We start from the raw sequence: 13,631 nt of genomic DNA on the forward strand, positions 1-13,631 counted from the left end.
TGGAGAAGGATATCCTGTGCTACGTGATTTAATTCCCTCTCCATGCTCTCAGTTCCTGTTTGCATTAAACTCCTGTCGTCCATTGTTTTAATGCAGTTATCTAACTATTTCAAATCAACCAGTGTACTAACAGAGACAGGAAGACAGGGTTAAAGAGAGCACAAAGAGAGGACTGTCTCACTCACAAACAAAAACAACTTGCATTTATATCGCACCTTTAATGTAGTAAAATATCCCAAGGTGCTTCACAGGAGCGATTATCAAACAAAATTTGACACCGAGCCACAAAAGGAGATATTAGGACAGGCGACCAAAAGCTCAGTCAAAGAGGGAGGTTTTAAGGAGTGTCTTAAAGGAGGAGAGAGAGGTAGAGAGGCGGAGAGGTTTAGGGAGGGAATTCCAGAGCTTAGGGCCAAGGCAGCTGAAGGCACGGCCGCCAATGGTGGAGCGATTAAAATCGGGGATGCGCAAGAGGCCAGAATTGGAGGAGCGCAGAGATCTCGGAGGGTTGTAGGGCTGGAGGAGGTTACAGAGATAGGGAGGGGCGAGGCCCTGGAGGGATTTGAAGACGAGGATGAGAATTTTAAAATCAAGGCGTTTCCGGACTGGGAGCCAATGTAGGTCAGTGAGCACAGGGGTGATGGGTGAACAGGACTCGGTGACATGAAGTAGACACACACCCACACACTCATGTACAACTCGCACACATATGCACACTCAAACACATGCACAACACGTCATACATGCATGCAAATGCTCAATCGTGCCCGTTCATATATGCACAACATACGTGCACTCACACGCATGCTCACACACAGAATGAGGAGCCACTCAGTACCTGGAATAGAAAAGTACATGTCCCTCCATTGACTCTTGTTGTCTCCCAGCCAGTGTCCGGAGTACCGGCCTTGACTCGGGAATGTCGATCGGGAAATTACAAATGGGCGTTTCTTACGGATTTTAACCAAAGCACTGAGTCAAAGAGAAAGTAGCATTTCAGTCAATAAACACGTTAGAAGCAGTATTTAGTCATAGGTTTATTCAGTTCTCTTTTACAGGCCCCGGGGCGGGGAGGAGGTTCACTCGCACATTGTCTGTCCATTACTTACAAGGTGCATTAACCCTGTCTACAGGCCCATCACTGACCCCAGGTCCCATCACCGACCCCAGGCCCCGACACTGACCCCAGGCCCATCACTGACCCCAGGCCCATCACCGACCCCAGGCCCCGACACTGACCCCAGGCCCATCACCGACCCCAGGCCCCGACACCGAGCCCAGGCCCCGACACCGAGCCCAGGCCCCGACACCGAGCCCAGGCCCCGACACCGAGCCCAGGCCCATCACCGAACCCAGGCCCATCTCTGACCCCAGGCCCCGACACTGACCCCAGGCCCTGTCACTGAGCCCAGGCCCCGTCACTGAGCCCAGGCCCCGTCACTGAGCCCAGGCCCCGACACTGACCCCAGGCCCATCACCGACCCCAGGCCCCGACACTGACCCCAGGCCCATCACCGACCCCAGGCCCCGACACTGACCCCAGGCCCATCACCGACCCCAGGCCCCGACACCGAGCCCAGGCCCATCACCGAACCCAGGCCCATCTCTGACCCCAGGCCCCGACACTGACCCCAGGCCCTGTCACTGAGCCCAGGCCCCGTCACTGAGCCCAGGCCCCGTCACTGAGCCCAGGCCCCGACAATGACCCCAGGCCCATCACTGAGCTCAGGCCCATCACCGACCCCAGGCCCATCTCTGACCCCAGGCCCATCTCTGACCCCAGGCCCCGACACTGACCCCAGGCCCTGTCACTGACCCCAGGCCCTGTCACTGAGCCCAGGCCCCGTCACTGAGCCCAGGCCCCGACACTGAGCCCAGGCCCCGTCACTGAGCCCAGGCCCGTCACTGACCCCAGGCCCCATCACTGACCGCAGGCCCCATCAATGACCGCAGGCCCCATCAATGATCGCAGGCCCCATCAATGACCGCAGGCCCCATCAATGACCGCAGGCCCCATCACAGATCCCAGGTCCCATCACAGATCCCAGGCCCCGTCACAGACCCCAGCCCTGTCACTGACCCCAGGCCCCGTCACTGACCCCAGGCCCCGTCACTGACCCCAGGCCCCGTCACTGACCCCAGGCCCCGTCACTGACCGCAGGCACCAAAACTGACCGCAGGCCCCATCACTGACCGCAGGCCCCGACACTGACCGCAGGCCCCGACACTGACCGCAGGCCCCGACACTGACCGCAGGCCCCATCACTAACCCCAGGCCCATCAGTCAGGGTTGGATTCAACCCTGGATCTCAGAGGTGAACGGACTCTGTCCACCATCCCAGACCCTTTTTGTTTCACTTTACTTCATACTTTTTCTGATGGATTAATACTGATCTCACTATGGTTCATATGAAAGTTTACTACAGACTGACCTTGCAGATGCCTTGGCCTCCATCAGCCCGTACAGACTGTGCACGTTATAGTGCATTGCAGAGCTCTGCTTTACTGAAGCACAAATGGTCTTACTGCGTAATCTACCGCCCAGCACACCTAACAGAGAAAGGACACAACATACAGGACAGGTTACAAAGCAGAGAGACACAAAATATCCCTCTCTTTTGACTCCCCCTCACTGCTGACACTCCCCACCATCTCCACTCATTACTGACACTCCCCACCATCTGCCCCTCACTACTGACACTCCCCACCGTCTCCCCCTCACTACTGACACTCCCCTCACTACTGACACTCCCCACCATCTGCCCCTCACTACTGACCCTCTCCACCGTTTCCCCCTCACTACTGACACTCCCCTCACTACTGACACTACTGACACTCCCCACCGTCTCCACTCACTACTGACACTCCGCTCACTACTGATACTCCCCACCGTCTCCACTCACTACTGACACTCCGCTCACTACTGACACTCCCCACCGTCTCCACTCACTACTGACACTCCGCTCACTACTGACACTCCCCACCGTCTCCACTCACTACTGACAATCCGCTCACTACTGACACTCCTCACCGTCTCCACTCACTACTGACACTCCCCTCACTACTGACCCTCTCCACTATCTCCCCTCATTACTGACCAGTGTGACTGGTGTGATACCTCCCTCACTACTGACACTCCCCACCATCTCCCGCTCACTACTGACATTCCCACCGTCTCCCCTCACTACTGACCAGTGTGACTGGTGTGATAGCCCGCTCACTACTGAACCTCCCCACCATCTCCTGCTCACTACTGACACTCCCCACTGTCTCCCCTCACTACTGACCAGTGTGACTGGTGTGATAGCCCGCTCACTACTGAACCTCCCCACCATCTCCTGCTCACTACTGACACTCCCCACCGTCTCCCCTCACTACTGACCAGTGTGACTGGTGTGATAGCCCGCTCACATGCCTCTCTCTATTCCCGTCTGTAAACCCTGGAGATCTGACTCAGTTTTCACCTGGGACGAACGGAGGATTTTCAAACTCGTTGGAAGGACAACCGTCCTGTGACCCATCTGCAAAGTTCGAGGGCTCGTTCATGTCCTAGAATATTCCAGAGACGGGTTTAAAAAAGGTATTAAAATGGGGTTCATTTCTAGAGGGATAGAATCGAAAAGCAGAGAAGTTATTAAACTTGTACAGAACCTTGGTTAGACCACATTTGGAGTACTAGGTACAGTTCTGGTCTCCATTTTATAAAAAGGATATAGAGACACCGAAGAAGGTGCAAAAAGATTGACAAAGATGACACCAGGACTGCGAGGTTATAACTATCAGGAAAGATTGAACAGGCTGGGGCTCTTTTCTCTAGAAAAGAGAAGTCTAAGGGCTGACCTAATAGAGGCCTTTAAAATGATGAAGGGGTTTGATAGGATAGACGCAGAGAAAATGTTTCCACTTGTGGGGGAGAGCAGAACTAGGGTCATAAATATAAGATAGGGAATTCAGGAAAACCTTTTACCCAGAGAGTGGTTAGGATGTGAAAATCACTTCCACAAGGAGTAATTGAGGCCAATGTATAGATGTATTTAAGGGGAAGCTAGATAAACACACGAGGGAGAAAGGAATAGAAGGATATGTTGATAGGGTGAGACGAGGAGGAGCGGGAGGAGACCCGTGTGGAGCATAAACACTGGCACAGACAGTTGGGCCGAATGGCCTGTTTCTCCGCTGTAAATTCTATGTAAAAATGCAAATGGGGGACATTCGACCCCCTGGTAAATGCCTCACAAGCAGCTGGGTCACACAGAGGAGGGGACTGCACAAGAAGGAATAGTCCCGACCCGTGTCCTATTTAAATGACAAAACACAGCAGGGCTCCAGTCTGAGCTTGGGATCTTTTTCAGACATATATACTCGCCCTTCTTCTGACTCTTGATGATAGATGGGGGGGACAATTCCCCTGTGCCCCTCCGCTATCTCATCCAAAGAGGGAGGGAGTGTCCTTTTAAAATTCCCATCCTTGTTTACAAGTCCCTCCAGTACCTCGCCCCTCCCTATCTCTGTAACCTCCTCCAGCCCTACAGCCCTCTGAGATCTCTGCACTCTTCCAATTCTGGCCTCTTGCGCATTCCCGATTTTCATCACTCCACCATTGGTGGCCGTGCCTTCAGCTGCCTAGGCCCTAAGCTCTGGAATTCCCTCCCTAAACCTCTCCGCCTCTCTCTCCTCCTTTAAGACGCTACCTCGTCACCTGTCCTAATATCTCCTTATGTGGCTCAGTGTCAAATTTGGTTTGATAAGCGCCCTGGGCCGTTTTACTATGTTAAAGGTGCTATATAAATGCAAGTTGTTGTTATTGTCCGTCACGTGTGAGAAACAGGGGAGTGTCAGCAGACAATTCCCTCCTGGGGACCATCACTGTCTCACCTGATCCTGTCCTCACCCACAGCCCACATGTGTATTGGCGTTCCATCACTGGCGAGCACTCAGGAGCAGGAACCCCAGCTGATTTACCCCTCCTTGCGCTCGGAAGGTTAAGCCCATGTAGAAACTAAGTGAGGGCATAAATTCTGCTCGGCTCATTGTCGCTGAGTCAGTCTTGGCGTAAAAAGAAAACAGAAAGGCTTGCATTTATGTAGCATCTTTCACGACCTCAGGCGCTACATAAATGACCATGAAAGCTGCCAGATTGTGGTTTAAAAACTCCAATTGGTTCGCTAATGCCCTTCAGGGAAGGGAACCTGCCTGTCACTCAGTCCCACACCACATGGTTGACCCTTAATGCCCTCAGGGGCAACAGGGGATGGGCAATAAATGCGGCCTTGCCAGCCTCGCCCAAATTCAGAGAAACTATTTCCTCTGGTGGGGGGAATCAAGAACAAAGGGACATCGTCTTCAAATTAGAGCTGGGCCACTGAGCAGTGAAATCAGGAAGCACTTTTTCGCACAAAGGGTAGTGGAAATCTGGAATTCTCTCCAACCAAAAAGGCTGTGAATGCTGGGGGACAATTTCAAGACTGAGATCGACAGACGCTTGTTGACCAAGGGTATCAAGGGATACGGAGCTAAGGTGGGTAAATGGAGTTGAGGTGCAGATCAGCCATGATCTGATTGAATGGCGGAGCAGGCCCGAGAGGCTGGACGGCCTCCTCCTGTTGCTATAAACGGCCCCTCGGTGACTTACGATCCAGAGTCCATCAAAAGGTACAACTTTGTGGAACTGCAGCAAGTTCTCGAACCACCACTGATGCGTGTCGGGATTTGTAAAGTCAGGGAATGCCGTTAGTCCGGGCCAAACCTGCATCCCAAAATATAACAGAGAAAGTCCCATTAAATCCAAGCATTCATCTGGGAGTAAAAAGTACACTCAGTACAACTCCAGTCATGATCTTCCTCCCTCCAAGAGGAATGAATTTAATCGGCATTTACCTCACGGTAAAACTGGCTCCAACTTTACCTTCAACCGGTGGGGAATCGGGGAGGGGTCATGACCCCTGCCCCATATTTTGAGGTCGGCCAACCTCAACTTTGGGGGACCGCCTTCAATCTGCTCCCTGGAACCTCTGTTCCTGGTCTTTGGGCTTCAGGTCCGATCTCGGTCCCCTTTCCTGCCAAGTTGGCCAAATCTTGAGTTCGACCCCTCCCCCCCCACCCCACCCCACCCCAGTCGGCCAAACCTAGCTCCGACACTCTGGTGGACAGATGGGCTTCCCTCCCCTCCCCCTCCCCCTCCCCCTCCCCTCCCCTCAGTGCCCACCATGATCAACTAACTCAGCATGGATTACAGATCGAATCTGGGATCCTTCTCTTCACCCCTCCCTCTTGGTCTGAACCACAACACAAGACGCATTTACACACTTGGGTTATTAGGGGAGCTCTTTGCTTCTCTTCATACCTCATTGATTCATTACCACCCTTGGCACCAACCTTGAACCCACTCTGCTGCTTCCAGGTAGATTGGTAAACACCAAACCCAAGAACAGGCCCAATACACCGAATGTGGTGCCGGCAATAATGTGCCAAAATCTACTTGGAAATAAATCTAAGGCACCCGCTGGATCAAATATCAGGGTGACTCGCCTTGATAACCGCTGCCCTACAATGCAACGACAATTCCAACCTTAGTCAACCAGCTAGAAGGGCCCATACCTTCCCTATCAGAGGCCTTCCAGTCATATTGCTGATGAAAACTCCACGTTTCAGGCCTTCATCGTATGGCCAGTAGGAGCCTGCTGGTTGAACACTGCTGATCCCCGGGTCCTGCAAACACAACACATACTTTCACCTTTCTGTGGATGACGGTTAATTCATGTTACTTTTTTTTGCACCTCTTCCCCCAATCCTATCCCTCCATAACAAGCTCTTCTCCGGCAAAGGCCCCACCAACATAACAAGGCTTGGGAAAGAAAGACTTGCATTTATGTAGCGTCTTTCACCACCTCAGAACATCCCAAAGCACTTTACAGCCAATGAAATACTTCTGAAGTGTAGTCGCTGTTGTAATGTGGGAAAAGTGGCAGCTAATTTGCGCACAGCAAGATCCCACAAACAGCAATGTGATAAATGACCAGATAATCTGGTTTAGTGATGATGGTAGAGGGATAAATATTGGCTTGGACTATTGGCCAAAACTGGGAGACCTCCCCTGCTCTTCTTCGAAATAGTGCTATGGGATCTTTTACATCCACCTGAGACGGCAGACAGGGCCTCAGTTTAATGTCTCCTCCGAAAGACAGCACCTCCATCAGTGCAGCACTCCCTCAGTACTACATTGGAGTGTCAGCTTAAATCATGCGCTCAAGTCTCTGGAGTGGGGACTTGCCATTCTGATTCAGAGGCAAGAGTCACAGCCCACTGAGTCGGGGTCTGACCCCTCCCACTGAGTCGGGGTCTGACCCCTCCCACTGAGTCGGGGTCTGACCCCTCCCACAGAGTCGGGGTCTGACCCCTCCCACAGAGTCGGGGTCTGACCCCTCCCACTGAGTCGGGGTCTGACCCCTCCCACAGAGTCGGGGTCTGACCCCTCCCACAGAGTCGGGGTCTGACCCCTTCCACTGCTGGCATCGACAGACTTGCTGCTCCCCTGTACCTTTGGGCTTCACTCCATAGCCTGCTGGCTGTGGAAGGTGGATTCAGTGCTGATTCCTCCCCCCACCTCCATCGTCCTTTTCTTCAGACAGTCACTGGAGCGGGAACCCGGGCTGTGATTGTTTCCCCCCCTCCCTGAGCCAGGGCGTTGGAGCCGATTGTTCCAGCCCTATCCCTACCCCAGCTAACTCAAACCTGGGACCTTCCGGCTCTGGATTGCTTTATGAAGCTGAGCCAGAGAGGAGCTGCACTGCTTTGTAATCGTACATTAGCAGCAGATGAGATCAACAACCCGACTGGATCATCGTCATAGCAACAGTCAGCACGCAATCCCCTCTTTAGATACCTAGTGCTGTGTTTGGCCTGTAAAATGCTTGGTACAATGACCAGTTTCTTCACTTTCCCTGACACACAATACTGTTTTTCAATCCATTCATGGGATGTGGGCGCCGCTGGCGAGGCCGGCATTTATTGCCTATCTCTAGTTGCCCTTGAGAAGGTGGTGGTGAGCCGCCTTCTTGAACCGCTGCAGTCCGTGTGGTGACGGTTCTCCCACAGTGCTGTTAGGAAGGGAGTTCCAGAATTTTGACCCAGCGACGATGAAGGAACCGCGATATATTTCCAAGTCGGGATGGTGTGTGACTTGGAGGGGAACGTATAGGTGGTGTTGTTCCCATGCACCTGCTGCCCTTGTCCTTCTAGGTGGTAGAGGTGGCGGGTTTAGGAGGTGCTGTCGAAGAAGCCTTGGCGAGTTGCTGCAGTGCATCCTGTGGATGGTACACACTGCAGCCACTGTGCGCCGGTGGTGGAGGGAGTGGGTGTTTAAAGTGGTGGATGGGGTGCTGATTGAGTGGACTGATTTGTCCTGGATGGTGTTCTGGCCCACGGTGCCATGGTCAGTTGTAGCCCTGATGACCCAAGTGTGATCAGCGAACTCAGCAAAGATGGGGCATTGATGAAGGAACAGATGATACATGTCCCAGTCAGGGTGGTGTGTGACTTGGAGGGGCACTTGGAGACAATGGTGTTCCCATGTCTGCTCATGAACCGTATGGGGCCCCAACTGTACTGCGGGGATATCATCTGGGTCAAGTCGGCCGGCGACAATTACCACAATCATGACGTATTGCTGTCTGTGGGAGTGCAGGTCCGTCACCAGCTGTGGAAGGCTAGCAAATTTCTGGGGGTCAAAGGTGAAATCCCGATAGCCAGTCATGTAATCAATATCGTTCCACTGAGCATCCTGGGGGAGAGAGGGAAATGTTTAACAAAAAAAGTAATTGTCTACGTCTCAGCAACCAGTTCAGTCAGACATGCGACCTACACCTCTCCCACAAGCATTCACTCCAGATAGGGTCCCATCCCCACCAACTCTCAGTAACTGCAGCCAATCTCCCTCATGTCAATTCCCAGTCGCAGCAAAGAGAGACACACCATCTTACCCCTTCCGACACACATCTTACCCCTTCCGACACACATCTTACCCCTTCCGACACACATCTTACCCCTTCCGACACACATCTTACCCCTTCCGACACACATCTTACCCCTTCCGACATGCATCCTATCTCTTCCGACACACATCCTGCCCCTTCCAGCACGCATTCTATCCGTTCTGACATGCATCCCACCCCTTCCGACAGGCATCCCACCCCTTCCGACACACATGAAACACATTCATTTCATGAACCTGGGGCATGCCAGCTTTCCTCATCTGCTTAACGACCTCCCAGGTGGCGTTACTTGTCTCATATCCCCAGCGGCAGAGATGGAATCCGAGACCCCAAGCGGGCACCATCGCTGGGAAACCTGGCACACACAAAGCATTAAGAGTGTCAAGGTAACCACGGTAACAGCAACACAAGGAGAGAGTGACGCAAATGCTAGTAAAGATTAAACCTTAGCACTACCTCAGGTTAAACCATGGCTGCAGGACAAGGGGACATAGGTATAAGCGGGTAAAAGGGAGGGTCAGGGCTGACATCAGGGAGCAGCTCTTCACCCAAAGAGTCACCAGTACTTGGAATGGTCTCCAGGGAAGATAAACCTCTGGAATCGTTCAAGAGGCAGTTCCACACGGAGATGGGCTAAAGAGGGAGCGGGTAATCACTGGCTTCTATAAAAGGATAAGCTAGGGCCAAATGGACACCTTCGTCTGTACTAACCTTTATGATCTTTTGTGTGGAGTTCAACTAAAAATGTGACGGCACAACCATATCATATCTGCTAACGTATTAACAGTCTGTGCACAGCACGCACTGTTACACACTTCCTGTAACACTTTTGTGCAATGCTTTCTGTAACACTTCTCAAACACACTTAACCATAGGCAAATTTATTCTAACCTAGACAAATTTATTCTACCACACCCGATTGGGTAATTCTTACCACATGATTCACTGCCAGCCCATGGTCAAGCAAGTTAAAAACAAGTGAACAGCTTCAAGTTAGATGTAAATGTGGGAACCCTTAAACCCGTAAACAATCATGTTCCCAATTAGGATCATTTACACTTTCCACCTCTAGCACTTGTCTCTTTCCTCACCGGTGCAGAGTAATCTCAAAATGTTGCATGCTTCTGCTCCAAGAACATGGTTTCACAAAGTGTCCAACAACTTAATTGACCTCATCAATCAAACGAGTCCAGGGTTATAGAATCATTACAGCACAGAAGGAGGCCATTCAGCCCATCATGCCTGTGCCGCCTCTTTGAAAGAGCTGTCCGATTCGTCCCACTTCCCCCCCGCACTTTCTCCATAGGCCAGTAAATTTTTCCTTTTCAGGTATTTATCCAATTCCATTTTGAAAGTTATTATTGAATCTGCTTCCACCGCCCTTTCAGGCAGCGCGTTCCAGATCATAACAATAGATTCTCATCTGCAACCTGACACCCCCATTCATTTCACCAGCAACTGCGCCTTGTCGTACTAAAGGGACACCAATTACATTCTATTTTACCTGGGATAATGTTCCCGTCCTCGTAAAACACAGCACCTTCTGACTTACTATCAACAGCGCCAATGGAGATTGACTATGGTGGGCATCTCACGCTGTCTTCTTCTGACCTGGAGCGGGAAATTTACAAGCACCTGCCAATCCGCAAACTTCCCTTGCCAACAGCAATTAACCTCAGAATATTGGACAACGTCATAGTCCTTAAAGGGACAGGCCAGGTTAGCGCAGCTGAACTTGAGCAGCAGAATATTATATTGTGTGTTACATGGTATAACGCTCCTGCCGTTATAAAGCATCGTATCATCCTACTTACTCAGCAATGCCGCAGCTCCACCACTATATCTAAAGATAGACACCTGACCGCGCAAATACATCGCTGGTAGCTCATTATTCCTGTAATCTTCTCTAACTCACCGATGACCTCGAGGTACTGCTGGATGACCGAGTTGGGGTCAGGGCCCATGAATATGTAAAAGTCAAGGATGCCTCCGATTGTTCTCCAGGTCAGGGCAGGCGCAGGCTGGAGAACCACATCTGCATCAGGAAGAAAGATGTTTAACGAAAGCCTTATTAATTGATTGTTTTTGATGGTCATTTCTTGTCTCCTTCATTTACCCAGTACAGCAGTAACTTGTTTAACAACCTAAAGCCATGTAGGAATGGCAATCATCTTTTTGTTTGACAATTGGGTTTTCCATTCCCTGATCTAGGCACAATCAATAGTGGTCAGCTGAGAGGAGCCGAGCCGAGCGGAGGGAGCGTCCGATAAAAGGCGGGATTTCAGAGCGCTGAGAATAGCTGAGAGGAGCCGAGCCGAGCGGAGGGAGCGTCCGATAAAAGGCGGGATTTCAGAGCGCTGAGAACAGCTGAGAGGAGCCGAGCCGAGCGGAGGGAGCGTCCGATAAAAGGCGGGATTTCAGAGCGCTGAGAACAGCTGAGAGGAGCCGAGCCGAGCGGAGGGAGCGTCCGATAAAAGGCGGGATTTCAGAGCGCTGAGAACAGCTGAGAGGAGCCGAGCCGAGCGGAGGGAGCGTCCGATAAAAGGAGGGATTTCAGAGCGCTGAGAACAGCTGAGAGGAGCCGAGCCGAGCGGAGGGAGGGTCCGATAAAAGGAGGGATTTCAGAGCGCTGAGAACAGCTGAGAGGAGCCGAGCCGAGCGGAGGGAGCGTCCGATAAAAGGCGGGATTTCAGAGCGCTGAGAACAGCTGAGAGGAGCCGAGCCGAGCGGAGGGAGCGTCCGATAAAAGGCGGGATTTCAGAGCGCTGAGAACAGCTGAGAGGGGCCGAGCCGAGCGGAGGGAGGGTCCGATAAAAGGCGGGATTTCAGAGCGCTGAGAACAGCTGAGAGGGGCCGAGCCGAGCGGAGGGAGGGTCCGATAAAAGGAGGGATTTCAGAGCGCTGAGAACAGCTGAGAGGGGCCGAGCCGAGCGGAGGGAGCGTCCGATAAAAGGAGGGATTTCAGAGCGCTGAGAACAGCTGAGAGGAGCCGAGCCGAGCGGAGGGAGCGTCCGATAAAAGGCGGGATTTCAGAGCGCTGAGAACAGCTGAGAGGAGCCGAGCCGAGCTGCGACCGAGTTCGAAGTGACGTCAGGAATCAGATCGGGACGCGACACAGGGGAGGCACCTGATTGGTGAGTAGGTTCAGGTGAGTATTTCTAATTATCTACAGTAACTAAAGTAAAAAGAAAGGGAAGGTCTGCAGGTCTTATAGGAAGTAGCGTTTTTTTTAGTGAATCAAGGTCCCTAGTGTAGTTAACATTCTCTAAATTAAGAACAATTTAAAGGAGTAAACTCCTTAAAGGGAGTGGTAAGTAGTTTTTCTTTCCTTTTTTTTCTCTTGACATTGCAGTTCTTGTTAAGCTAACTTAAGGGTTAAGTCATGGCAGGAGATCCCAGGGCCGTGTCATGTTCCTCTTGTGGGATGTGGGAATTCAGGGATCCTTCCTGTATCCCTGATTCCTTCACCTGCGGGAGGTGTGTCCAGCTGCAGCTATTGTTTGACCGCTTGACGGCTCTGGAGCTGCGGATGGACTCACTTTGGGGCATCCGCGATGCTGAGAAAGTCGTGGATAGCACGTTCAGTGAGTTGGTCACACCGCAGATAAAAATTACTGAGGGAGATAGTGAATGGGTGACCAACAGACAGAGGAAGAGTAGGAAGGCAGTGCAGGGGTCCCCTGCGGTCATCTCCCTCCAAAACAGGTATACCGTTTTGGATACTGTTGGGGGAGATGGCTCACCAGGGGAAGGTGACAGCGGCCAGGTTCATGGCACCGTGGCTGGCTTTGCTGCACAGGAGGGCAGGAAAAAGAGTGGCAGAGCTATAGTGATAGGGGACTCGATTGTAAGGGGAATAGACAGGCGTTTCTGCGGACGCAACCGAGACTCCAGGATGGTATGTTGCCTCCCTGGTGCAAGGGTCAAGGATGTCTCGGAGCGGCTGCAGGACATTCTGGAGGGGGAGGGTGAACAGCCAGTTGTCGTGGTGCATATAGGCACCAACGATATAGGTAAAAAACAGGATGAGGTCCTACAAGCTGAATTTAGGGAGTTAGGAGTTAAACTAAAGAGTAGGACCTCAAGGGTAGTAATCTCAGGATTGCTACCAGTGCCACGGGCTAGTCAGAGTAGGAATGACAGGATAGCTAGGATGAATACGTGGCTTGAGAGATGGTGCAAGAGGGAGGGATTCAAATTCCTGGGCCATTGGAACCGGTTCTGGGGGAGGTGGGACCAGTACAAATTGGACGGTCTGCATCTGGGCAGGACTGGAACCAATGTCCTCGGGGGAGTGTTTGCTAGTGCTGTTGGGGAGGGTTTAAACTAATATGGCAGGGGGATGGGAACCGATGCAGGAAGTCAGTGGGAAATAAAGTGGTGACAGAAACAAAAGGCAGTAAGGGAGAGTGTACAGAACATGACCGGACAGATGGTCTGAGAAAGCAGGGCAAAGACCAAGGGAAGTCTAGATTAAACTGCATTTATTTCAATGCAAGAAGTCTGATGGGCAAGGCAGATGAACTCAGGGCATGGATGGGTACATGGGACTGGGATGTTATAGCTATTACTGAAACATGGCTAAGGGAGGGGCAGGACTGGCAGCTCAATGTTCCAGGGTACAGATGCTATAGGAAAGAT

General features: G+C 52.0%; 1 protein-coding gene across 3 annotated transcripts in view; it reads right to left on the reverse strand.

Annotated features, from left to right (window-relative positions):
- Positions 1 to 13,631, reverse strand: part of gaa2 (alpha glucosidase 2) — a 48,557-nt gene that overhangs the window by 14,911 nt on the left and 20,015 nt on the right. For all 3 annotated transcript variants that reach the window (XM_068002935.1, XM_068002937.1, XM_068002938.1), the window contains 8 exons: positions 10,906 to 11,025; positions 9,227 to 9,345; positions 8,648 to 8,779; positions 6,598 to 6,708; positions 5,633 to 5,746; positions 3,465 to 3,549; positions 2,433 to 2,550; positions 839 to 972 (listed from right to left, as the gene is read on the reverse strand). In XM_068002935.1, coding sequence (XP_067859036.1) covers positions 839 to 972; positions 2,433 to 2,550; positions 3,465 to 3,549; positions 5,633 to 5,746; positions 6,598 to 6,708; positions 8,648 to 8,779; positions 9,227 to 9,345; positions 10,906 to 11,025 — 933 coding nt within the window. The remainder of the gene's footprint in view (positions 1 to 838; positions 973 to 2,432; positions 2,551 to 3,464; positions 3,550 to 5,632; positions 5,747 to 6,597; positions 6,709 to 8,647; positions 8,780 to 9,226; positions 9,346 to 10,905; positions 11,026 to 13,631) is intronic.

The sequence above is a fragment of the Heptranchias perlo genome, chromosome 22 (genome assembly GCF_035084215.1).
Source record: "Heptranchias perlo isolate sHepPer1 chromosome 22, sHepPer1.hap1, whole genome shotgun sequence".
Classification (NCBI taxonomy): domain Eukaryota; kingdom Metazoa; phylum Chordata; class Chondrichthyes; order Hexanchiformes; family Hexanchidae; genus Heptranchias; species Heptranchias perlo.